General features: G+C 45.4%; 1 protein-coding gene across 4 annotated transcripts in view; it reads right to left on the bottom strand.

The window, feature by feature from the left end:
- The window catches only part of LOC127059028 (unconventional myosin-X-like), a 202,116-nt gene that overhangs the window by 159,488 nt on the left and 16,347 nt on the right, over nucleotides 1–26,281 (bottom strand). For all 4 annotated transcript variants that reach the window (XM_050969637.1, XM_050969640.1, XM_050969639.1 and 1 more), the window contains 4 exons: nucleotides 17,842–17,926; nucleotides 11,645–11,748; nucleotides 10,586–10,715; nucleotides 1,646–1,764 (listed from right to left, as the gene is read on the bottom strand). In XM_050969637.1, coding sequence (XP_050825594.1) covers nucleotides 1,646–1,764; nucleotides 10,586–10,715; nucleotides 11,645–11,748; nucleotides 17,842–17,926 — 438 coding nt within the window. The remainder of the gene's footprint in view (nucleotides 1–1,645; nucleotides 1,765–10,585; nucleotides 10,716–11,644; nucleotides 11,749–17,841; nucleotides 17,927–26,281) is intronic.

The raw sequence follows: 26,281 nt of genomic DNA, 5'->3' as shown, positions 1-26,281 counted from the left end.
TGCACCCCTTCTAGACAACCTCTTTTAATGAACCAGATGCAGGGAAGAGAAGCACTCTGCCAGCCAGATTGTATGGCTATACAATATCTTGGCCTCATCTTCCAGGAACGGGCCCTCCCCACCCAGGAATAACCCAACAAAGCTGCTTTCCTCATACTGTGGCTCAACAGGATTCTGAATGGCTCCTTTCATTCTCCCAGCCTTGCCTGACTTTGCCCAGCTCCCACCATTCAACACTGAAATGTCAAAGCTCAGAATGGTAATGAGCCTATTACACAATAAGAACTTCCTGGCAGCTCCATCCTTTGTACACAGAATGACATCTGGAAATAGCTGGACACAGTCTTTGGAGGCCCAGGGCAGGGAATGGATTTGGCAGGTCCATACGTAGGTCAATGCAGAGAGACTAGCTGATAGCGAAAGACTCTGAAGGAAGCATTGTGCTTGCTGTATCAGTAATAGTGAATGGAATTGTTCTAAGTGTCCAGTCACTGCATTTCATACGTAGAGTCACCAAAGGGTCTAACACAAGCAAGGATGGATACCACAGCAATTGAAAGGGGGAAAGTTCTGCCCAAGCAGTATGCTATTTTTTAATCTGTATCACCGCATGTTATTGATCTGAACTGCCTGGGGCTCCCTTTGGTATTCTGAGTCTTCCCTGTAGCATTATAGATGTTGGCTTTGCTGTAGTATGATGCGCGCTCGCTCCTGATAATTCTGCGTTTCTGCTCAGCAGCAGACTGCTGTCCTTCACAGTTAGATTTTATAACACAGGACAAGATTTTCAAAAAAAAAGTCACCTATGCATGTGTAAAAACAGCAACTGTGCCCTCAGATGACTAGCTCCCTAATGGTTAATGATCTACAGTACCATACAGTTATTCAGGTTAATAGATACCATGATGTTATGAACCACAGAAGAACCTAAATAGACCCAACAACATTAGGGCTCAGGCACTGTTTATATTCTCAGATATGTCACTTCCCTCACTAACGCAGATCAGACTGTTTGTTAAAAGTTATACCGGAATACTGGCTCTACTGGTTAACAGGAAGATTGTCCTGAGGGAAAGGGCATGCAGCACTGAACGAATCTGCAGTTTGTACTCATCAGTCAGACCTGAGACTACTCACTAAGACTCAAATGGAGAGTTCCCATAGCTCAGTTACTGTTCTCTAAGATGCCTGGGTCTCTCTCTCCATCAGTCATTATATCCACACAACCGAGTCAGAAGCAGGGACGAACTACACCCACCGCCAAGCTCCAAAACTCAGCCCAGCCCAGATGAAGCCTAGGAGCCCCCTCCCCCTGCCCACCCCATCCTGGATCCAAGCCCAGCTCCATACGAACAGTACCCAGTCACAGATTTGGTTCTGATATGAATCTCAATTTTTACCTCTTCCCCACTCAGTTACACGTAAGTTTTCATTGTCTAGTCCCTGAAAAAACATACAATCCTCCTTCTCTTCCTCCCCACACAGAGCACACAATAATCCATCAAACAGCCATTTTGCAGACCTCATGGTGGTGCTCATTTCTTCCCTTTAATATATGCAAATACTGCCACCTTGGGGCAAAACCCACAAAGTGACACTGAAACAGAGCACATGATTGCAAGTGCACAGGAAGCCAGACACTCACCTGCTCCACAGTGAGAGGGGAACTGATCTCTTCTCCCCGAAGAATCATGGATCTCTGAGTCAGCACCTCAGACAGCTGAAAGGCATCCAAGCCCAGCAGGTCACTGGCATTGTTCAGTACTAGGACAGAAGAATAATAACTTTAATTGCCCAGGTTCACCCTAGTGATATCAGCTTTTGCTCGGGGCAGATTTTGGGTGGGGCATTGGGGGCATTGCCCCCCCAAACTGCAAGCCTCAGGCAGGTAGCCTGAATGAGGAAACAGAAGACCTCCCAGCTTGTGCCCCTGAGGCAGGGAGTCAGAATTTTGTTTATAAACATGTAAGCAGAGTCAGGATGAGCTCTACCCTGACATCTGGTGGTGAACTATGGGGAGTGTGGAAAGGAATTCCAGGTATTTCCGTTGGTACACCCAGCCCACATAGCATAAGCCCATGGCAGCCTGGGATTGTTATTTTGACAGCTGGGATCCCCAATTTCTTTGTTATTGGGGCAGGAGGAAAAAAACATGCTGTCACCCTAATTATGTGAATGAAGAACTATGAGACTGCTTTATGACAGAAATGATTCAATCTAAATTAAGTAGTACTTGCTAGACAAGGGACATGGGTTCCAAAACCCAGTGAATTGAGAGAGGTTGGGGATTGGGGTGTGTACCTGATGGTATGGGCCCCTTTTGAGGGCCTGGAACACCAATTGCACATTCTCCTCTCTCCACTGTTGAAGAGTAGAGCTAATTTTGATTCCATTAGGAGTCCATCTAGAGACTGCTGAGCTGAATTCATGTTGGGTTAATAGTGCACCAGCACCAGGGCTCCCCTACTAAGAGCTGAAATCACTGAGTGCTGTGTTAGCTAGTGGGGGAGCCTGAAGATCTATCGCTAAGCGGCTGGCAGAGCGGAGCAGTTTGCAGCATGTTGGAGCAGCCCATGGAACAGTGAGCGGAGTGGAGAGGTTTGCAGGGATGGCTGGAGTGGCTCACGGGTCGGCTAGAGGAGCGGCACAGCTGGTGTAGTGGAGCTGGTCGTGGTGAAGGCTGCAGCAGAACTCCACGGAGAGGTGGAGCAGTTGGCCCTGGCCCACGTAAGGTGCCCCTTAACACCCTGTGTGGGCTTCCCATCACCCCATTTCCACCCAGGCTAGGGAGGGAGGGGGGTAAAACTCTGCAGATAAACTTTTGAACTCTGGGGTGGCACTGACCAGAGACTTTCGGGTTGTTGGACTTTGGGGTGATTGGACTTAAGACCCTAAGGGGGAAAGGACATTGCCAGACGTACTTGGAGGTGGGTTTTTTGCTTATGGTTTGTGTTATCCTCCTGTTTGTGGTATTTCTCCAATGTGATGCCGCATTGTTTCCCTCCTTTATTAAAAGGATTTTGCTACACTCATACTCCGTGCTTGCGAGTGGGGAAGTATTGCCTCCTAGAGGTGCCTGGGAGGGTGGTATGTAATTGTCCCAGGTTACTGGGTGGGGGCTTGAGCCGGTTATGCGTTGTGTTATTGAAACGGAACCCCTGACTACTGAACCCGGCCCTTGTTGCTGCCAACTCAGAGGGGCAGAAGGGTTACAAACAGAGTGATTAACAAGTGATTAAGGTAAGAAAGGGCGGTTAGGCTGTTTCCTAAAGTTCAATGATCTGTTCCAAACTTGGTGAACTGCAAAAAGTAAGTAGCCTAAATGATAGAAAGTAATTGTAGATTTTTCTACAATTGTTTCAACTGTTGTATTCAAGAGGTGATAATAAAGTTACTAATATTTTTCTTTGAGAAGATAACTGATGTTTAGACAAAGGAAATGCAATAGACCTAATCTACCTGGATGTCAGGAAGGCATTTGATGCAGTTCCACATGAAAAACTATTAGTTAAATTAGAGACAATGGGAATTGATATGAGAACTGAAAGGTGGATAAGGAACTGGTTAAAGGGGAGACTACAACAGGTCGTACTGAAAGGTGAACTGTCAGGCCACACGGAGGTTACTAGTGGAGTTCCTCAGGGATCAGTCTTGGAGCCAACCTTATTTACCATTTTTATTACTGACCTTGACACAAAAAGTGGGAGTGTGCTAATAAAATTTGCAGATGATCCAAAGTTGGGAGGTACTGCCAATACCGCGGAGGACCGGAATACCATACAAGAAGATCTGGATGACCTTGTAAACTGGACTAACAGAAATGGGATGATATTTAATAGTGCAAACTCATGCATTTTGGGACTATCAACAAGAATTTTTGCTATAAACTGGGGATTTATCAGTTGGAACTGACAGCGGAGGAGAAAGAGCTGGGTGTATTGGTTGATCACAGGACGACTATGAGCCCTCAATGTGATGCAACTGTGAAAAAGGCTAATGCAGTCCTAGCATGTATCAGATGAGGAATTTCCAGTAGAGACAGGGAAGTGTTAGTACCATTATACGAGGCACTGGTGAGACCTCATCTGGAGTATTTTGTGCAATTCTGGTCTCCCAAGTTTAAGAAAGATTGATTCAAACAGGTGCAGAGAAAGGCTACTAAAATGATCTGAGGAATGGAAAACCTATCTTACGAGAAGAGATCAAAGAGCTTGGCCTGTTTAGTCTAACCAATAGAAAGCTTAGGGGACATATGATTACTCTGTATAAATACATCAGAGGGATAAATACCAGGGAGGGGAGGGAGAGGAGTTATTTAACTTAAATATCAATGTGGAGTCCAGAACAAATACATATAAACTGGCCATCAATAAGTTTAGGCTTGAAATTAGGCAAAGGTTTCTAGTCATCAGAGGAGTGAAGTTCTGGAGAAGCCTCCCAAGGGAAGCAGTGGGGCCAAAAAAATCTAACTGGCTTCAAGACTGAGCTTGATAAGTTTATGGTGGGGATGGTGTGCCAGGACTGTCTACAACGGCATGTGGCTCATCAGCAACTGCCTATAGCAAAAATCCCCAATGACCAGAGACAGGTCACTAGATGGGGAAGGCTCTGAGTTACTACAGATGGGGAGGGCACTGATGGGGAGGGCTCTGAGCGTACTGAGTTATCAGAATTTTTTCCCAGGTATCTCACTGGTGGGTCTTGCTCCAACTGATCAACATATTTGGGGTCACGAAGGAATTTTTCCCTGGGTTAGATTGGAAGAGACCATGCAGGGTTTCCACCTTCTTCAGCAGCATGGGGCATGGGTTACTTGCAGGTTTAAACTAGTATAAATGGTGAATTCTCTGTAACTTGAAGTCTTTAAACCATGATTTGAGGACTTCAGTAACTCAGCCAGAGGTTTGGGTCTATTACAGGTGTGAGTGGGGAGGTTCTGTGGTCTGTAATGTGCAGGAGGTCAGACTAGATGATCATGATGGTCCCTTCTGACTTTAGTAAGTGTATCTGAGTAAGAATATACATTACAATTTTAAACCTAACCAGTGTTCCATAAGTGACTTGCCACAAGATGTCAGAACATGTTAGTATTAGAACTGAGTAGGTCTAATATTTATTTAATTTTCTTTCTTGATATAGGAATTCGATGCAATGCTCCTTCAGATATTTTTGATATTATCAGCAAAAACACTAGAGTTTTCAGTTGCCTAAGTAGACCCTGGAATCATGATTAAAGTTGCATGCACCCCTGAATCTGAAATGGTGCTCTGTGGCAGGGCCGCCCAGAAGGTTCAGGGGGCCTGGGGTCTTCGGAGGCGGGGGACCCCCGCTTCAGCGGTAATTCGGCGGCGGGGGATCCTTCTGCTCCGGAACCCACCGCCAAAGTGCCCCGAAGACCCACGGCGGGGCCCCCAGCCGCCGAATTACCGCCAAGGACCTGGCACTTCGGTGGCGGGTCCCACTTCGGCAATAACTCGGCGGGGGATCCTTCCGCCCCGGAGTGGAAGAAAGAGTGAAGGACCCCACTCCAGGGCCCTCAAAAAACTCTCGTGGGGGCGCCTGCGGGGCCTGGGGCCTAGGGCAAATTTCCCCACTTGCCTCCCCCTCTGGGTGGCCCTGCTCTGTAGGCAGGCTTGGAATTTGTACCCCCAAGCCCCATGCGTGGCCCTGTCAGCCTGACTGGAGCCACCCTCAAAATACAGAAGTCAAACCACATCTATACTTTTGCTGCTTCTTTGTTCACACAGAAATCACCCTCTGAGACTCATTTTTAAGACCCCAGATACGTTGTATGCAGACAATACTAGCAGTAAACATACTGCCTTTGGGGCACATTAGTGAGAGTTAAAGCCAGTTGACAATGTACTGAAGGTTTCCCTCACCCAAAGCACCAGACTCAGCATTTGTTCCATATGGGAGTCTGACATTTGTACATAAATCAACATCTTTTCTGGTAAGGGGAAGGGCAAACAATATTGATCAAAACCCAGCCTCAGTGAGCCATGCCCCTCCTAACAGTATGGGAAAACAGTATCAGATTGGAAGGGCTAGATCTGGGCATATCCAGGAGATATAAAACAAAGACTATATCTCACAGTTTCCATCCCACCAAAATATCTAAAAAGGCAAATCAGACAGAGAGGAAAATGTCAGCAAATAGCCAACTCCAAGTGGAAGTGTCCAGAACGGAATTATGTAACTAATGAGCCAGATAATCCATAAATAAAATGTGTCATTTTATGTAATGCGAGATTCTTAACCAGAACCTCATGAAGTACTAGGGCCTAGATCGCAAAGGCACTTAGCTGTTGCAACACCTAACTCAGGTGCCTAGAAAATCACTGGAGCACTGTGATCCAAAAAGCCTGAGTTAGGTGTCGAGACTCTCTATACAATGACTGGGGAAAGAAAGGCACCTCAGAATGGGATCCACAAAATCTAGCATTCTAGGCAGGGACAGGGTGCTGCCTCAGCTAGCCAACGGAAGACACCAACGAGAGGGGTGTGTGCTAAGCTCTGCCCCCTCGCCTTTGAGTTCAGAGCCTGAGGGCATGTCTACAGTACAAACTTAAGTTGACCAATGTTAAGGTCAATTTACAGCCACCACAGTAATTACTGTGATGGTTGATGTCCACACTGTCCTACTTCTGTCGGTGGTGCACATCCTCACCAGAAGCACTTCCACCTACTGAATGGGGCAGTGTGGGGGACTGAGAGACAGAGCGAGCTCTCAGCTCCGTGCAGCTCACTGCCAGGAGTCCATCTGCCCCTAGGCTCTCGCCTCCCCACTCCCCGCCAAGAGCAGGGGCCAGCCGCCCAGGCTTCTCACCTCCCTACCGGGAGCAAGGCACAGCCACCCAGGCTTCTTGGCTCCCTGAGCAAGGAGCCACGCAGGGACAGCCCGGCTGGGAGTGGGGAGTTGGGGGCATTTGGGCTCTAGCTATCTGGCTGTTGTGTCAATTTGACAAGACAGCCAATAACCGACATAAGTAACAAAGTGTCTACACAGATACTACATCATCCTAACTACACCGACATAAGCCTTATGCCTCTTGTGGAGGTGGAGGTATTATGTTGGTGTAGAATGGAACTTACATCGGCAGGGAAAGGCTGTAGTGTGTACCATGACATAATTAGGTTGACGTAAGCTGCCTTACCTCAACCTTACTGTGCAGTGTAGACCAGGCCTAAGTCCAAGCTATAAGGAAACATCTACCTATGCTTGTGATCTTCAGCCAAGAACCCCTCTCTTGGAGTCGGGTGGCTTAGGGGCCTAAGTTGTTTCTAGCAAGAATGAATTAGGCACCTGCCTAGTTTTACACCAAACAGACAGAGGGTGCAGGGAACCTCCTTCATAACCTTTATCCCAATAGTGATGCAATCAATATTTAATTATTTAATTTAAGTTGAACAACTTCAATAGGAGCGATAAACGGGAGGATTTCTTTAGGGATGGACAACGCCTAAAACAGATGTAGCTGATATTTAAAAAAAAAAAAAAAAAAAAAAAAAAAAAAAAAGAAAGAAAGAAAGAAAAGAATCCAATGCAGCCAAGAAAAACATCCAATCTTTATTTTAAAATTGTCAGTGATGGAGAATCCACCAAGATCCTTGGTAAGTTGTTCAAATGCTTAATTACTCTCACTGTTAAAAATGTATCCCTTATTTCCAATCTGAATTTATCTAGTTTCAGCTGCCAGTCACTGGATCTTTTATACCTTTTCTCTGCTAGACTGCAGAGCCCATTATGAAATATTTGTTCCCCATGTAGGTACATAAAACTATAATCAGGTCACCACTTATCTTTCTCTTTGTTAAGCTAAATTAATTGAGCTCTTTGAGTCTGTCACTATAACGTGTGTTTTCTAATCCTTTAATCATTCCAGTGGCTCTTCTCTGAACCCTCTTCAATTTATCTACTGTGACAGACCCAGACCAGTGGGGTACAGGAGTCTGGTAGAGGGCAAATATACTGGTCACTGGGTGAGTAGTTTTCTGTTCCCTGAGTGACCAGGGCAGGGGCTGCACTAGAGTAATCAGTAACCTGCTAGAACCAATTAAGGCAGCCAGGCTAATTAGATCACCTGCAGCCAATCAAGGCAGGCTAATCAGGGCACCTGGGTTTAAAAAGGAGCTCACTCCAGTCAGGGGAGGAAGAGCTAGAGGAGAGGAAGTGTGTGTGAGGAGCTGGGAGCAAAAAGCACAAGGAGCTGAGAGTGAGAGGGTGTGCTGCTGGAGGACTACGGAGTACAAGCGTTATCAGACACCAGGAGGAAGGTCCTGTGGTGAGGATAAAGAAGGTGTTTGGAGGAGGCCACGAGGAAGTAGCCCAGGGAGTTGTAGCTGTCATGCAGCTGTTACAGGAGGCACTATAGACAGCGCAATCCACAGGGCCCTGGGCTGGAACCCGGAGTAGAGGGGGGGTCCGGGTTCTCCCCAAACCTCCCAACTCCAGATCAGACACAGGAGGAGTTGATCCAGACTGTGGGGAAGATCACTGAGGTGAGCAAATCTGCCAGTAAGTGCAGGACCCACCAAGGTAGAAGAGGAACTTTGTCACAGTACATAAATGAATTGTGGGCACCAGAACTGGACACAGGATTCCAGCAGCTGTTACCCTAGTGCCAAATACAGAGGAAAAGTAACCTCTCTTCTCCTACTCAAGATTCCCCTATTTATGCATCCCAGGATCGCATTAGCTGTTTTGGCCACACTGCCACCCTGTGAGCTCATGTTCAGCTGATTATCCACCCCCACCTCCAAATATTTTTCAGAGTCACTACTTCCCAGGATGAATCCCTCACCCCCGCATTCCGGAAGTATGGCCTACATTCTTTGTTCCTAGATGAACAGATTAACATTTACCCATATTAAAACATATATTGTTTGCTTGCAGCATTTATCAAGCGATCCAGATCACACTTCACTATTTACCACTCCTCCCAATTTTCAGGTCATCTGCAAACTTTATCAGTGATGATTTTATGTCTTCTTCCAGGTCATTGATAAAAATGTTAAATAGCACATGGCCAAGAACCGATCCCCCTGGGACCCCACTAGAAGCAAACCCATTCGATAACAATTCCCCATTTACAATTACATTTTGAGACCTATCAGCCAGTTTTTAATCCATTTAACTTGTGCCATGTTAATTTTATACAGTTCTAGTTTTTTAATCAAAATGTGCAGTACCAAGTCAAATGCCTTAGAGAAATGTAAGTGTACCAAGATCAATATTATCTTTTCAATCAAACTTGTAATCTCATCAAAAAGGGATATCAAGTTAAGTCTGATAGGATAAACCCACTCCAGGCATTCTGTATAGAGCCAGACAGCCTCTGAGCATACCTAATGGATCAGGCCCCACAGAAGAAACAGACACTCCTCTCATAGTTCATGAATTGCTCTGGGGCTTTGGCAGGAGACAGGCATCTGGATGCCCAGAGGGAGACAGCAGGGCACAGGCCCAGAGGCAGAAACACAGGCACCAAGGGAATTTTTACTGCAAAAACTGGGGCACCAAGAGGGCTTAGGTGCCTAGACGATTTGGTGGCAGTTAAGCAGTTTTGTGAATTGCAGCAAGGCCTAAAACTGGGATTCAGGTGCCTAGATTCCTTTTTGAATTCCTTTAGGCCTAAGTCTAACACCTTACCCAAGTCCAAGTGTATTATATTAGCATACTTACCTTCCTTAATCATTCTTGTAATTTTGTCAAAGAAGAGTATCAAGTTCATTTGACATTTCACAAGATAATTTTGAAAGGCATGAATTACAAGCAGCCTTCGGATGAATTACTGACTACACTACTGTGTAATATTATTGTTTATGTTCCAGTAGTGATCAGAGACCCCTAATCAGGATCATTGTGCCGGGATCATTGAGCAACGTACTACACAAACACACACAAGACCTGCCCTCTGCCCAGAAGAGCTTACAAGCTAGTTTGTCAAGATGCAAATGAATGTCTGTGTGAATATCACAAAAACCAAAGACTAAAAGAGGAGGGAGGATGAGAATAACAAATTAAAACAAGTTTAAAAGTTATTCTGTGTGTAATTTTGTAAATATTTTTAAACGTTTGCTCATTTTTTAAACTTCTGCCTCTTTAAGAACTGAGGCTCTGCCAGACCAGCTCAGACTAGATACCTCTGGTTGGGTATCCTGGCTCCAATGGTGATCAGTACCAGATACTTTGGAGGAAGGTGCATGAAAATCTGTAGTGGACAATTTGTTTATACCTCTGCATGTTTCTATTTAAATATCTCCATATTTTTATTTACACACAGATCATAAATAACCATGTGTCTATTGACTCAGCTCCAGAGTAATGGGGGGGGGGATGAAAGGGGCCTCAGGGCCATGACCTAATCAGGTTGATGTATCAGGCTTGGAGCCCAGCAACCTGGGTCAAGATCTCAATCAGAGGAACTTGGGCAATGTGGGTTGACTGGGTTAAGCTATTGGGGCTTTGGTGATGCGTACCAGCAAACTAGGGTATCAAGGGGAGAGAGGGAGGGACCGAGCCATGGTGGGGGACTATCTGGGCTTGGACAGCAGACAGTATAGTTCACAGGATCATATTTACCTGCTTTGGTTGTAACCTGGGCTCCTCCAGCCGTCATGAACTCCATGTTTCCCAGCTGAAGAGTGCCAGAGAGAAGTTTGAAGATGTCACGTATCTCTTCAGTGCTAAACTCCATCACTTTCAGAGCAGTCTACTCAAAGCCACAAAGAGAAGACATAACTTACATCAACAGGGCTGTACTGTTTAAAATAGGAGGCTCAGAATCACAGTCACTCAGATGGAAGAGACCTATTAGGGATCATATAGCTTATCTCTTGGGGAGCGGTTGTACAATTATTAGTGTATTTTTAGACCTTTTCAAATCCCCCCTCTCATACACACTAAACCCAGCTCTAGAGCTTTCTACTTATCTATTCTTCCCACCAGGTTTCTCCTCTGCCCCAACACTAAAATCACCATGGTTCAATGTCATTGCTAGTTCAAGTTTGTTTCCCTTATATTTTAATATATTAAATACATTTCTTTGGCCTTGTTTTCACCAAACACAGAGTCAGGTCTGTCCAAGTTACAGGGATAGATGTACGAAGTGTCCACACCACACATTTTAACAGTGTTGGAATCAGGTTACCTAGCTCAGTTACATTTATAACCTTTAGCTTCTGCCTTACTTTGTGTGTTCAAGGGAACGCATCCCTTCTCCTGCCCAAACCTCTCACCAGGCCAGACAATGCAGTGCACGAGCCGTGCTAAATAACACAAGTGAAATGCCAGAGCAATGCATGCAGGTCACATGATGTTGCATCCCTTCACGCAATGTCCGACTCTTTGAGCAACTTTGTGCTGGAGACAAGGCCACTCTGACTCTCTCAGGCATTGCAGCACCTGCATGGTGTTCTCAGGCTGACTCCCACTTTCAGGTCTGGGCTTCATCTCTTTTAATCTGTGAAAATATTCCTGTTCCATTCATATTTTAATTGCTTCCCCTGTTCAAGGGCCAAACCCCATCCAAACCAAAAATGGTCTAACCACAGAGGCTATCAGGGATGGTGAAATTACTCTAAAGAAACTGCAACAAGATCGCAGTGGAAGTGCCACATGGAACCCAGGAGAAGAACTCACCATGACCTTGTTGAACATCTCTAGGTCATTCAGGTTCTCATCACTCACACAGCCGGACTGGTTCAGGTAGCGATAGTTCTCTGGTTCAGAGAGAGACAGGGCTTCTGCAGCAAGCAGAGAGGGGAGCAGGTGTTAGCTTACTCAGGAATCAGCTGACATCCTTTGCTACTTTTCCCTTCTAAGTTATTCTGAGGGCAAGGTAGTGGAGAGGACTTTAGATCTAGAATACTAGCAATTAGTGAAACACATGATTTTATTCATAGGCCAAGCTCCAGATATTCCAAGCCTGGTTTCACCTCTGATATAGGGAGACCACTCCTCTTTTTAAAGATGGAAATTCATTGCTAAGAGTATTTAAATTAACAGGAAGGAGGGTATAAAACTAATCCTATACGATTCACCTAACCAACTGCTCTCCCATTTTTCAACAGAAACAAGCCTGGGACCAGGGCTGGCTTTAGGCCAATTCCCCCGAATTGGGCCCCGCACCCTAAAGAAGGGCGCCTAACTTTTTAATTTTTACTCATCCAGCGGCGGTCCAGCTCTTCGGCAGCGGGTCTTTCACTCGTTCCGGGTCTTCGGCGGCATTTTGGCAGCGAGTCCTTCCGTGCCGCGGAAGACCCAGTGCGAGTGAAGGACCCGCCGCTGAAGTGCCGCCAAAGACCCAGACCGCCGCCGAGTATTCGAATTGGGTCCCACACTTCCTAAAGCCAGCCCTGCCTAGGACAGTCTTAGAGATGTCCATTCCATTGTCGGTGTGTGCATGCCCACATGCACAGTCATCAGAGATTTTTGCCTTAGCGGTATCTGTAGGGATGGCTGTGGCGCCTCCTTGAGTGCCGCATTCATGCGTTAGTATATTAGGTGCTGTTGGCCCCACACCTTCTCAGTTCCTTCTTGCTGGCAACTCCAGAGGGGCAGGAGTTCAGGTAATGGAATGGATATGTGGAGCAAACCAGATCGAGGTGCCGCCACTTCTGATGCCAAGACCAGCCCTTGATCAGCCAGTCGAGGTATGGGTAAATTTGAATGCCCCAATAACTCAGGTAAGTGGCCACTGGCACCATGCACTTTGTAAACATTCTCGGGGCTGACAAGAGACCAAAGGGCAGCTCCATGAATTAGAAATGGCACTGGCCCAACACAAAACGGAGGAACCTTCTATGTTCTGGGAAAATGGAAATATGGACATATGTGTCCTTCAAACTGAGGGCGGCGTACCAGTCTCCCAGATCCAGGGATGGGATGAGGGAGGCAAGGGAGACCATGTGAAACTTCAACTTCTTGAGATGCTTGTCAAGGTGACGCAGGTCCAGATTGGGTCTCAGGCCCCATTTGCTTGTGTTGAGCAGCAAATAGTCTGATGTCACTCACAACCATGCCGACTGGAAGGGGAATAAGCAGTTGAGGAAAGAACAGGAGGATGGATCCAGGTACAGGACTGAGGCGCTGCCCCCATTCACATCTTTGAAATGCCTGTCTCTGGCCCCCAGGGTGTTTCGAAGGGCTGGGATGAGCCAGCAAGCAAAAGGATGAAGGGTGGCATCGCTTAAACCCTTTGTCTTTGTCCTTTCACCTGTAGGATCCCTGCTGGGAAGACCAGCCAGGACAGAGGTGGAGGAGGAGGCTGGAACTGCGGAGTGTGGAGGCCCAGCAACCACAAGGTGGCCCGGGAATCTTTGAGGCCATTCAGCCTCACATCAGTGTGCTCAGAGAAGAGCCCTGAACCCTCAAACGAGAGGTCTTGGATCATGGCCTGCATCTCTTGGTATAACCCCGAAGACTGTAGCCAAGAGCTGCACCCCATGGCCACCGCCAAGGCAACCACCCTGGCGGCCGAGTCTGTAGCATCCCAGGCCATCTGGAGGGCTTCCTTCACCACTGCTTTGCCCTCCTGCAGAATCATGGCAAACTTGAGGACTAGGTCCTTGATAAGGGAGTCCGATAAGTTAAAATTATACCTGCTCAACAGGGCTTGGTGGTTGGATACCTGGAATTGTAGGCTGGCCGTCAAATAAATCTTTCTGCCGAAGAGACCTAGTCGTTTGGTGCCTTCATTTTTTGGTGTGTCACTCACCTGTCCCTGCCTGTTCCTCTCATTAACTGCGGACACAATCCGCGACCCCCGCTGGTGGGTGCATAAAGAGACATTCAAACCCCTTTGCAGGGACAAAATACTTCTTTTCTTTTGGACATAGGTGGAATCAAAGATGGGCTCTCCCACAGCATTTTAACAATCTTTAGAACCCCTGGGTGGACAAGTAATGCAATGTGGGCTGGGGTGGAGGACAATAGGACGTTGAACAAATCGTCTGATTGCTCCTCTAACTCCTCAATGTTGAGGTTCAAGTTGGTAGCCATCCTTTTAAGGAGCGCCTGGTGCTCCTTAAAGTCTTCAGGGGAACTACCAACAGACCAGGAGGGCCCAGCCACTGCTTCGTCCGGTGACGAAGAGGATGAGGGCATCACTGGGGGAGGGGCGGGTTCCCCCTCCCTTTCTGGAGACGGCACCTTGGGTGTTTGTGCCTGTTGAGTTGTTCCTGTAGTGGATTCCACACTGTGTTCTGAAACTGGTGCCGGTGGTTTGTCCAAGACAGCCACAGGGGAGAAGTGGGAGTATGGAACTGGCATCACCGGTACCCACCCAATGGCTCCAACACAGACATTGAGCAGGCCACTGTCCCTGCTGCCATGCCACCAACACCATGCTGGTCTCGCAGGCTGACGGGATTCATACTCCCACTTGGCAATGGGCTGAAACCCAGCTCCAACTCTGAACAGTCCCCTTCCAGTGACCATGGTGGCGCTGTGAGGCCTGCGTATACCAACTAACTCTCACCAGAGACCGATGTCCAGAGGGTGGGGATTGCTGCCTGTCCCTCGAATGGTACCAAGGCAGCAGAGATTGGTGCCGCAATGGCAAGAGGTCAGGTACCAGGGTGGACCGGCGCCTAGGAGACCACCTGGGTGATAGAGATATGTGCCAAGGTGATCTTCGGCGGGAGGCTCGCTGGTACCGGGACCGTGGGGACCAGTGTCTTGCTTCTGGCAATCCGTGCCTTGTGGTAGGAGAGCACGGTGCTGGGGATCTGGGCCATCTAGCCATCAACTGGGGTTGTGGGACCGGTGTCCTAAGCCTTGGGGACATAGATGAACGCCTGCAATCCGGGAGCCAATAGTGCTCCCCTGCCCTTTGGGGAGGTCCAACGATTGGCGTGCCCTTGGGCTGCAGGGCTTTAGTCACTTTTGGTGCCTGGCACGCTGTTTCCAGTACTGGTGGGCCCACCAGGTCTTTGGCCACTTGGGCCGTCTTGGACGATGAACGTCCCTATAGAAGCCAGGATCCCCTACCGCTCCCAGGAGTTAGATCCTTGGCTGGGCTAGGGGGTACAACCTTAATAGTACTCCCTTGTAGTCCCAGGGCGGGCACATGGCCTGAACTAGGTACTTTGCCCAGAGCCCCCTTCCCCTCCTTGGACGATGCCAGGGAGTTCTTTTTCTTTGGACACTTCTTGGGCACTGGGAAGGGGGAACAGTGCTGGGAGGATCCTGGTGCTGGCGGGGCACTCCACACTGATGCCAAGGTGCTAGGAGTGGAATCCAGTCAGGAAAGCTCTGACGTCGGGCGCAACATCCATCAGGAGCTCTCTCAAGTGGAGGTCCCTCTTCTTTGGAGTTCTGGGAAGAACGTTTTTGCAAATCCTGCACTTTCCTTTTATATGAGATTCCCCCAAGCACTTCAAACAGCTGCCGTGAGGGTCACTGATAGGTATCGGCCTGTTGCATGAGGAACATGGCTTAAAGCCCGGGGAATGCTCCAGGGCGGAGTCCCAGTTGGGACTCTAACCACTAAACTAAGAACTAAAATGTACTTAAAATGCTAACTAAGTACCTACAAACTAAACAGAAAGGGAATAACAATGGGCTGTTAAGAACCACTAATACTCTTGCTATGCAAGACAAGGCACTCTGACCAACTCTCATGAGTGGTAAGAAGGAACTGAGAGGGCATACGGATGCATGAGCATGGCACTTAAGGGGGCACCACAGCCAACTCTATGGATACCACTAAGACAAAACTCTCCAATGACCATGCACGTGGGCATGCACACTCTTAGAATGGAATTGACATAAGCAAGCATTCGAAGAAGAGGTCAACACCAGATGAGACGAAGGTCAGCAAGGGGAGAAGAGAGGAGTAAGTGAGGTCAGCTACAGCAAGTACATGGAGAGTTCTAATAACCAAGGAGGTACATTGTAAACTGGACCCTGAAATGAATGGGCAGTGTGTGTAGGTGCGTATGGACAGCTAAGGAGGCCCCCTGAGGTCTTCATAGAGAATACATTCCTGAGATAAATTCAGTAAACACAAAAATCCTCATTATTTAAAGAGGGCATTTCTTAGGCATTTTAGACACGAGAATATGACCGGCCTTAAAAAGGGAATGACAAAAGATTGAAAGCATTAAAGAAGCTGCTAGCAATGTCCTGTCAGTAAGAGGGACATTTAGTCCATAACAATGCACCCCAAACAGGAAACTCTCCTCAGCTTTCTGCAGTGTTGGATGTTTAAGTACTTCTTTAACTATGGACACCATTAGGGATGTGTTTAAACGTCCTGTTATCCATCTACAGAATATAGAATCAAGTTCAAGGTCTTGGTCCTTGTCTTCAAGGAGTTTAGTTGGCTGAGTCCAGCACATCTAAAAGAAAACCTAAAGCTCTAGGATGAAGAGAGGTTGACCCACTCCATTCCTCAGGCCCAGTGGAACATTCTGCTGTAAAGATGAAGCTTATTTGTGCAGGTAACAGATTTTTCTCAGGAGCTGGTCCGAGACTGTGGAACGAACTCCAACGAGAACTAAGGGCCATTGCAAACGACAGCACCTTCCACTCCAAGTGCCAAGAGCACTTCTCTGACCAGCCTTCTCTAACAAACACAGCAGCGCAAACAGTAGGAGAAAAAATCCTACCAAAAGAAAACATTGCACTGAGCACATAACTCCCCTCCGTCCTGCTGCCACAGAAGAACAAAGCACACGTAACAGATGTTGTTAGTCATATCACTTAATGCATGACTGGAAGGCGCTAAGACACTACAGTTTTGAGGAAAATATAAGAAGTAGAATAGATCCAAACTGAACTGAATCCTTCTGGCATCCTTGTCCCTCTACATTATCTCTTCTGCTCTCATGGCTTCAATTACTATCTCTTTGCTGTGCTGATGAAACCATGGTATCGCCCCACCCACTCCAGCCTCATCTCTCTTAATGTCTCTCTAATATCCCACTCCCAGGGCAAAATTAACATGGTGAAAAATGAACTCACCTTTCTCCACAAAACTTCCTCTTGTTCACCCTCCTCTATCACTGTTCACAACCTCACCCAGATTCACCATCACAGTGCCATTTTCAGCTCCTTTCTGCCACAGCTATACAGCTGTCAAAACCTGTTGCTTTTACTATATGACATCTACATATTCCATCCTTCCCCTCCCCATGACTAGAGCTAAAATCTTTATCCAGGCTGTGGTTGTCACTTGCCTCCACTGCTACAACCTCCTTCTCTCTGGTCTCTCCAAATCTCACCTGTCCATCTGCCAAACATTCTACCTTGAAAACATCTCTGCTGCCTGTTACTCCCTCTCTTTAAATCCATCCACTGGATCCCTCCTACCTTCTGTATCAAATTTAAGGCGCCTCATCTTCCCCTTCAAAGGCCTAAATAATTTCGCTTAGCTCTGTGCACTCCTCTCTGTTTCCCCTTTGCTGTGCAAAGACATCTCTCTCTCCCACTTCCTCTTATGCCTGGAACTCCCTTTCCATTCTAGTGCAACAGATATCCACCCTCTCCTCTCACCCACTTCTCCTTTTTTGGCAAGGCTAGCAGTGTTTATCAACCATCCAAAGTGCTGTTAATAATTTTGGAAAGACTGCCACCCCGTTCCTGCTTACTGCTCCTGTTTATACAAAGATCACATTAGCTCTTTTTTGCCACAACATTGCATTGTGAGCTCATATTCAATTGCTTGTCCATTATGACCCCTAATCCTTTTCAGAGTCACTGCTTTCTAGGATTCAGCATCCCATTTTGCAGGTGTGGCCTGCACTCTTAATTTGTAGATGTTCAACCTTGCATTTGGCTGTATTAAAATTAATTTTGTTTGCATGGGGTCAGCTTACTGAGAGATCAATTACCTTTCTGCTCCCCACTGACACCAGCCAGCAATGCATAAAAGATGTGGTAATTCCGCTCTCCCAGGTTCTGGTGCACAACTCGATTCTGAAATGAACACAAGAGGACAGCTGGTAGCAAGTGAAATCCACATTAGACTTAGAATTCATGGCAGTGAAGAACTTTGAGAGGGCAAGGCCTTCAGGGAGTCTCCAAGGTCAATGCAAGCAAAGTGGTAACTGGGATCTTGAGGGTCTTACCATACAATCAATCTCACATCAAAACATGCTCTTGTTGCTGCTGCACATGTGCAAATTTCTCTGAACTCAGCTATTAAACATTAGTAAGGTGTGTGCAGGAACTGAAGTCTCAGGGAGGTCTCAATTGAGTGTTTGACCTTCCTAAGTACCTTTACTCAGTGCAGGGGTTCTGCAATCATGTGTGAGATTAGAGCTGTGGGTGATGGGAGCAAAGTGCCCAGGAAGTCCCTCTCATCCAGATCCCAGGCTCTCTTGTCCATGTCATGGAACCCAGCCTTTATTTATAATAATAAATAATAATAATATATGGACATATACCTGTCTCATAGAACTGGAAGGGACCCTGAAAGGTCACTGAGTCCAGCCCCCTGCCTTCGCTAGCAGGACCAAGTACTGATTTTGCCCCAGATCCCTAAGTGGCCCCCTCAAGGACTGACCTCACAAGTCTGGGTTTAGCAGGCCAATGCTCAAACCACTGAGCTATCCCTTCTCCAAAATCACTAAATGACATACAGATGGGGGTGTACAAAAAGGAGGGCAGATTTACAGAAGGGCACATTTCGACATATAGAGACCTCAGCAAAATGTATATAGCCAGAGGTGTCATCTCCTCCCCCCTGCACCCCCGAGTTTCGTACCACAGCAGAGTGCAAACAGAAAAATGAACCACTTCTCCGTGCTCTCGCCAGAGGAGCCAGAAACCCTTAGCTGTGGTCTGAGAAGTTGCTGCAGGGCTGTCCCAGAGGAGCTGGACAAACAGCTCCCCTTGGCTCAGGTTTCCTTGGCTGTCAGCTCTGTGTGACAGACCAGGAGAGCTGACACCACCCCTCCCCCCGCCAGCCCCAGGATCAGAGGGGCACTCAAAGCAATTCAAATGGGTAAATAGCTCCTTGTTACCCATCTGATAGGATGAGAGCCAGGAGAGAGCAGTTTCAGGATAGCCTTGGCCCAGAGAAGGGACTTGACGAGTGCTGATCTCAACTCTTCACAAAGCTGATCAATTTTATTTTCAGTGTAAAAGTCAGTGCTGCCCTTACACAAGTCAATGTGCCTGATGAAAATCAGAGGAAGTTATTGTACATACCTCTACTTCTCAATCAGCAAATAAAAATGTTTTCTTTCTTGAATTAGCCTACATACCCCTGGGACATTTTTTTAAACAATTCCTGGAGGGCTCTTAATCCTATCAGGTTGTTCAGCCTTAGAACAGGTCTCTTGATTAACTTCCTTAGCATACGACTATGCTCTTGAAGTGACAAGGGCAAATTTTCTTATTATTATTTAAGACATACAGGGTTATATATTATATTTTCATTAAGAAATGGTTAAGAATCATTCAGTTGGGCCATTGCAGATACAGACTCAGGACATCTATATCACATCATAGAATTGAACAGTTTCCAAAAACTAAAACAGGCTTTTAGATCAGTCATTTGTAAATGCAAGTTCAATTTTTAAATTTCATTTTCATGTTTTAATCTTTACATCTTTAGTACCTTGAACTGAAGTGTGTTTTCATTTGTGCTGGAGAAATAGCAAATGCATTGTATAAACAGATTACAATGTTTAAGACTTTATTTATATTACTGAGTAACTTAATAGGAAAAGAAAATACACTGCTATTGAGAAAAAGTGATAACATTTTAATCTGTTGAAAATACACCTTCAGGTGTCTTAGAGCTGATAGGAAACCCATGTTGGCCCATCTATTGTAATATTTTCTTTTCAATTATCACTTTAAACACTTTTCATCTTTCCTTTTTTAAAGCTAGTGCGAAAACGAATTTGTCATCTAATTTATTAGTTATTCCATGTTTTAGAATGATTGAGGAGAAACAAATGCTTTAGACTTCATCGCTTTTTAATGAGAAATCAAATATACAAATTAAGAGTGCACGTTTTCTTGCTTATAATTTTCTAGAAGGTAATATAAATGAAAATAAAAGAGTATGTGGATGTTTCAGGGTGATTGGTGTGAAGCTGTAAGGACAATGATATTGAGCAAATACTCTGCATGAATTTTATTTACCGGTTAAAGTTATTAGTTCTTGTATTAAGGTTCCAAAACGTATATAGGAAAGAAAATGCAAAGTAATGCACGCTGGAAAACATAACCCCACTATGCATACAAAATGATGGGCTCTAAATTAGCTGTTAACTCCAAGATCTTTTTCTTGAGTGGTATCATGGATAGTTCTCTAAAAACATCTGCTCAATGTGCGGTGGCAATCATAAAGGCTAAAAGAATGTTAGGAACCATTAGGAAAGACAGACAGATAAGACAGAAAATATCACAATGCATCTATATAAATCCATGGTAGCCCAGATCTTGAATACTGCATGCAGATGTGGTCGTACCATCTCAAAAACAATATATTGGAATTGGAAATGGTACAAGGAAGGGCAACAAAAATGATTAGAAGTATGGAACAGCTTCCATATGAGGTGAGATTAAAAAGACTGGGACTTTTCAACTTGAAAAGAGATGACTAAGGGGGGATATGACAGAAGTCTATAAAATCTTGACTGGTGTGGAGTAAGTAAATAAGGAAATGTTATTCACATAACACAAAAACTAGGGGTGGCCCAATGAAATTAATAGGCAGTAGGTTCCAAACAAAAGGAAGTACTACTTCACACACTGCACAGTCAACTTCTAGGGTTAAAAAAAGAACTAGATAAGTTCATGGAGGACAGGTCCATCAATGGCTCTTTAGCCAGAATGGTCAGAGATGCAACACCATGCTCTGAGTTTCCCAAGCCTCTGTTTGCCAGCAGCTAGGCGTGGACAACAGGGGATGGATCACTTGATCTTTTCATCCTCTCTGAAGCACTCATTGGCCACCATCAGAAGACAGGATACAGGGCTAGATGGACCATTGGTCTGACCCCGTATGGCTGTTCTTATGATACCTCAAGGTTTGGGATTGTGACTATCTTGCTGTATTATCTCTTTATTGTTCTAAACATACATATCAAAACTTAATATATGGTTTTAATTGTTGTTTGTATATATTTTGTCTTTCTTTATATAGGAATTAGACATAGTGCTTCTGTCAGCAAATTTCTAAGTTATCTGCAAAAAAAAACCTAGAGTTTTCAGGTGCCTAAGTAGCCCCAGGAATCACAGTTAAACTTGCCCCCGCTACCAAAATTTGAAATGGTGGCGCTAAATATAGCCCCAAGATTTCACCACTAGTTCCAAAAAGGGCACATTTCGATAGTTAATGGAAGTCTATCAAGAGTTGCCCACCCTTTGGTTTTCACCTCTGCCCAAGGAGGGCTCTTACTGAGGAGTATGGGTACAAATCTAGCCCTTAATCCTAGAAAATCTTCACTACGGGAGTTTTTAATCCCCTAGAAAGTACCACTGAACTGGACTTCCTGCATGAATGAAAACTGATGACATGACAAATAACTGACAAGATGAGGCCCTTGAGTAATTATCACTTGACTTAGGAAAAGGTACTGTAGACACGTGACTAACACACAAAACTCACTACCAGTTCCCAATCTTAGAAAACGATCTGTGGTACACTGGAAAGGCACTGAGTACATTAGAGGGAAAGAACAAAATATTTAACATATTGTTTTTAAAATGTGTGTTTCATTTTTAATGCTGATCTCCTTCTGTTCTTTTAAGGTCCTGTCTGATAGGCACCTAGCTTGGACTTCACGGAATGTATCCCAGACACCATCAAAAAGCCACATTTAGAGGAAAAGTGATTCAAAATATTTCCATGCACAATGCATTCAGAAATATTCATTTTTTAAAATAGCATAATGACTTTGAGCTGTACAGTCATCTTCCTTACCTTGCTGGTTTGATCATCTTACTGCTCCCTTTGAATGCCTTTGCCCGTCTCCTGTTGTATCAGATTTAAACAACGTCTTCTCCTTCAAAGTGCTAAATCTGCCCTCTGCTTATCTACCCTTGCTGAGCTCCATGTGATACCCTGCCCCCTCCACTCCAGCCCACCAGTTTGTCAATCTTTCAAACACTTCCTCCATGCTTTCTTTCATGTATCCCCCAACATCCCTAAACTCATCTGAAAGGACCCTCCCGTTTTTAAATCTTCCCTACAATCCAATGTAGGCAGCACAGCGGAAGTGAAATTTGTTGATTTGAACAGACATCCATTTTGTTGTTCCTTTCTCCTGATCTCAGTATACCTGTCAGTTCTCTGGGGTACATACTGTCCATTACAGTATGTATGAAAAGTACCAAACCATATTATCGGCATTACCACAAACAATAAGTTGAGATACTTTAATTTTGTTACATTACTTACGACAAAGTTTACCTGACTAACTTATTATGAAAGAGAAGTAGTGACATCAGTTCAAATTGGGTTCTATTTTGCATTTACAATGGGGGTTCAAACTCCTTTTTGTTGTTGTTTTTTAAAGGCAAAACAGTGTATCCACCCCAAATTTTGAGAATGTGATCTCTGAGGAAACTTGAATTTTCTGAGGATTTAAAAAACTCTGTTAATTAGTTTAAGTACTAATCACTTAAAAATTGGTTTTAAAGAAAGAAACTCATGAAAACAAGTATCTCTAAAGAATCTCAGGGTTTTTCAGGTACCATTAATTTGAAAACTACAGACTGTATAAAATCACAAATGTGTACCTAGTAAGAATATCAGGGTCTCCTTAGAATTATATTATTTGTTAATTAACAAAAGAAATTAGCATCATTTAACATAACAAGCTTTCTGTGCTGCATTTAGTCAATGGAGAAAATGATGTAACGTCCATTCTCTAGTGCAGTATGCAGATGCCTTGCTGAACAGTTTAGGAGACGAATACAACATGCCTTTTGCCATAGCCTACCTGTAACATCCCCAAGAGCTGAAGCAAAGCATTAATATGGAGCACAGGGAAAATGTTTTGCATATCACAGTCATTCATGTTGTACTGAAGAAGATTTTCAACAAAGGAATGGCTACTTTGATGAATACAAGGATTTCTGTGAGATCAGTTTTCCCCAAATATGAGCACGTGCCTAAGAACATAAGTACAGCCATACGGTGTCAGACCAATGGTCTGTCTAGCCCAGTATCCTGTCTTCTGCCACTGGCCAAAGCTTCTGAGGGAATGAAAAGAACAGGCAACCATCTAGTGATGTATCCTGTTGCCCATTCCCAGCTTCTGGCAAACAGAGGCTATGGATGCCCAGAGCATGGTGAACTTATCTAGTTCTTTTTTGAACTCTTATAGTTTTGGCCTTCACAACATTCTCTGGCAAGGAGTTCCACAGGTTGACTGTGCATTGTGTGATGAAATACTTCTTTTTGTTTGATTTAAACCTGCTGCCTATTAATTTAATCGGGTGACCCCTGGTTCTTGTGTTATGTGAAGGTGTAAATGCTGTGGCTGTTTCAGTGGTAGGCATGGAATCCGGGTCCACTACCTCTGTCTGGGTCTCTGGTAACACAGACGGGGCCTCTGTGGACGGTTCAGGAACAGGAATGGGTCTGGAAGCTTGCCTGGTTGGGCTACGTGTAACCATTCCCACTCTCTTGGCCCGCCTCACCTGGTTGGCCAAGTCTTCCCCCAGTAGCATGGGGATAGGATAATTGTCATAGACTGCAAAAGTCCACATTCCTGACCAGCCTTTGTACTGGACAGGCAGTTGAGCTGTAGGCAAGTCTACAGCTTGTGACATGAAGGGGTAAATTGTAACTTTGGCCTTTGGGTTGATGAATTTGGGGTCAACGAAGGATTGGTGGATAGCTGACACTTGTGCCCCCGTGTCTCTCCACGCAGTAACCTTCTTTCCGCCCACTCTCAAATTTTCCCTTCGCTCCAAGGGTATTTGAGAGGCATCCGGGCCTGGGGATCTTTGGTGTGATGGTGGTGTAATGAATTGCACTCGCATGGTGTTCTTGGGACACTTGGCCTTGATATGTCCCAGTTCATTACACTTAAAGCATCTTCCATCTGATGGGTCACTGGGCCGAGGTGAGTTACTGGAGACTGGTGAGGTTGAAGGGTAGGGTATCTGTGGCTTTACTTGGGTGGTATGTGGGGTCTTTGGCTGTCCTCGGTTGTAGGGTTTATGGTCTGTGTGCCCCCTGGGGTAATCGTTCCCCTTGACAGTAGCTTTCTTGCTTTCTGCCAGTTCCATCCATTTGGCTCCAATCTCCCCCGCCTCAGCGATATTCTTGGGGTTTCCATCTTGTATGTACCGTGTGATGTCTTCAGGAACACCATCCAAGAACTGCTCCATTTGTATGAGGAGGTTCAGTTCTTCCAAGGTTTGAATGTTGTTTCCTGTTAGCCAGGCCTCATAGTTTTTTGCAATGTAGTAGGCGTGTTTGGGAAATGACACCTCTGGTTTCCACTTTTGGGTTCTGAAGCGCCGACGGGCATGATCTGGGGTTATCCCCATCCTGTATCTGGCCTTGGTTTGAAAAAGTTTATAGTCATTCATTTGCTGCTTAGGCATTTCAGCTGCCACCTCTGCTAAAGGTCCACTGAGGTGTGGCCTTAATTCTACCATGTACTAGTCTTCGGGGATGCTGTACCCAAGACAGGCTCTTTCAAAGTTTTCCAAGAAGGCCTCGGTGTCATCACCTGCCTTGTAGGTGGGAAATTTCCTGTGCTGTGGAGCAATATTTGGCGCCGGGTTGTTAGGGTTGGCTGGCACAGGCAGCCCAGCTTTTGCCATCTCCAGTTCATGTTTTCTCTGTTTTTCCTTCTCTTCATTTTCTTTTTGTTGTTTTTCCATTTCTTTTTGTTGTTTTTCCATTTCTTTTTGGTGTTTTTCCATGTCTCGGCGGTGGGCCGCCTCCTCTTCTTCTTGCTTCCTTCTGTGGGCCAACTCATCTTCTGCTTGTTTCCTTCGGTAGGCCACCTCTTCTTCTTCTAGTTTTCTTTTGTGTGCTGCCTCTTTGGCTGCCTCTTTGGCTGCCTGTTCTCTTTGGTAGGCTGCCTCTTTGATCTGTTCTTCTCTTTCTTTCATCTCCATCTCTTTTTGTTTTATTTCCAGTTGTCGCCTGTGTTCAGCTTCTTTGATTTGTTCTTCGGCGTCAATTTTTGCCTTAGAAGTCATGGTTCCTGTTTTCTTGTGTTGGGGTGCCCTCCGGTGTTTATCTTCTGAACTGCAGGTTCTCTGTTGCCTCCTGAAGTCTGCCTAGCAACAGTGCCTTTAGCTAATTTTCCTTTTCTCTCTCTAGCTAATGTTCAATGAAGGGAAACCAGAAAAACCACTTTATTTGCATGCCTATAAGTGCTGGTACTTGCCTCCTAATGGGAGGGCTATTGCATGACAAAAGACCCTTAACATGCAAGCCACAAACTGCGAGAGAGAGCAGAAAAAAAAAATTCTCTCTGGTTCCCTTTTAAAACCAACTGTTTCTCTCTCTGCTAAAAAGCCCTTAGCAGAGAAAAGAAAAATATAATATTCCTACTGGCTTCTGGATTCTGTCTATATCCCACCGGCTGCCACTCATGACATAACCTTAGTCCCAGATTTGGACCTTAGCATCCAAAATATGGGGGTTAGCATGAAAACCTCCAAGCTTAGTTACCAGCTTGGACCTGGTACCTGCTGCCACCACCCAAAAAATTAGAGTGTTTTGGGGCACTCTGGTCCCTCTGAAAAACCTTCCCTGGGGATCCCAAGACCCAAATCCCTTGAGTCTCACAACAAAGGGAAATAATCCTTTTTCCCTTCCCCCCTCCAGATGCTCCTGGAGAGATACACAGACATAAGCTCTGTGAAACTACACGGAGTGACTCCCCCTCTCTATTTCCAGTCCTGGAAGCAAAAAGTACTTTCCTATTCCCCCAGAGGGAATGCAAAGTCAGGCTAGCAATCCAACACACAGATCTCCCCTTGACTTCTTCCTCCCACCAATTCCCTGGTGAGTACAGACTCAATTTCCCTGAAGTAAGGAAAAACTCCAACAGGTCTTAAAAGAAAGCTTTATATAAAAAGAAAGAAAAATACATACAAATGTTCTCTCTGTATTAGATGATACAACACAGGGTCGATTGCTTAAAAGAATATTGAATAAACAGCCTTATTCAAAAGAAGAATACAAATCAAAGCACTCCAGCACTTATATTCATGCAAATACCAAAGAAAAGAAACCATATAACTTACTAGCTGATCTCTTTGTCCTTACACTTAGAAACAGAAGACTAGAAAGTAGAACTACTTCTCCAAAGCTCAGAGAAAGCAGGCAGCCAG

This window comes from Gopherus flavomarginatus, chromosome 10 (assembly GCF_025201925.1).
Source record: "Gopherus flavomarginatus isolate rGopFla2 chromosome 10, rGopFla2.mat.asm, whole genome shotgun sequence".
NCBI lineage: Eukaryota > Metazoa > Chordata > Testudines > Testudinidae > Gopherus > Gopherus flavomarginatus.
This window is presented reverse-complemented; position numbering and strand designations above follow the sequence as displayed.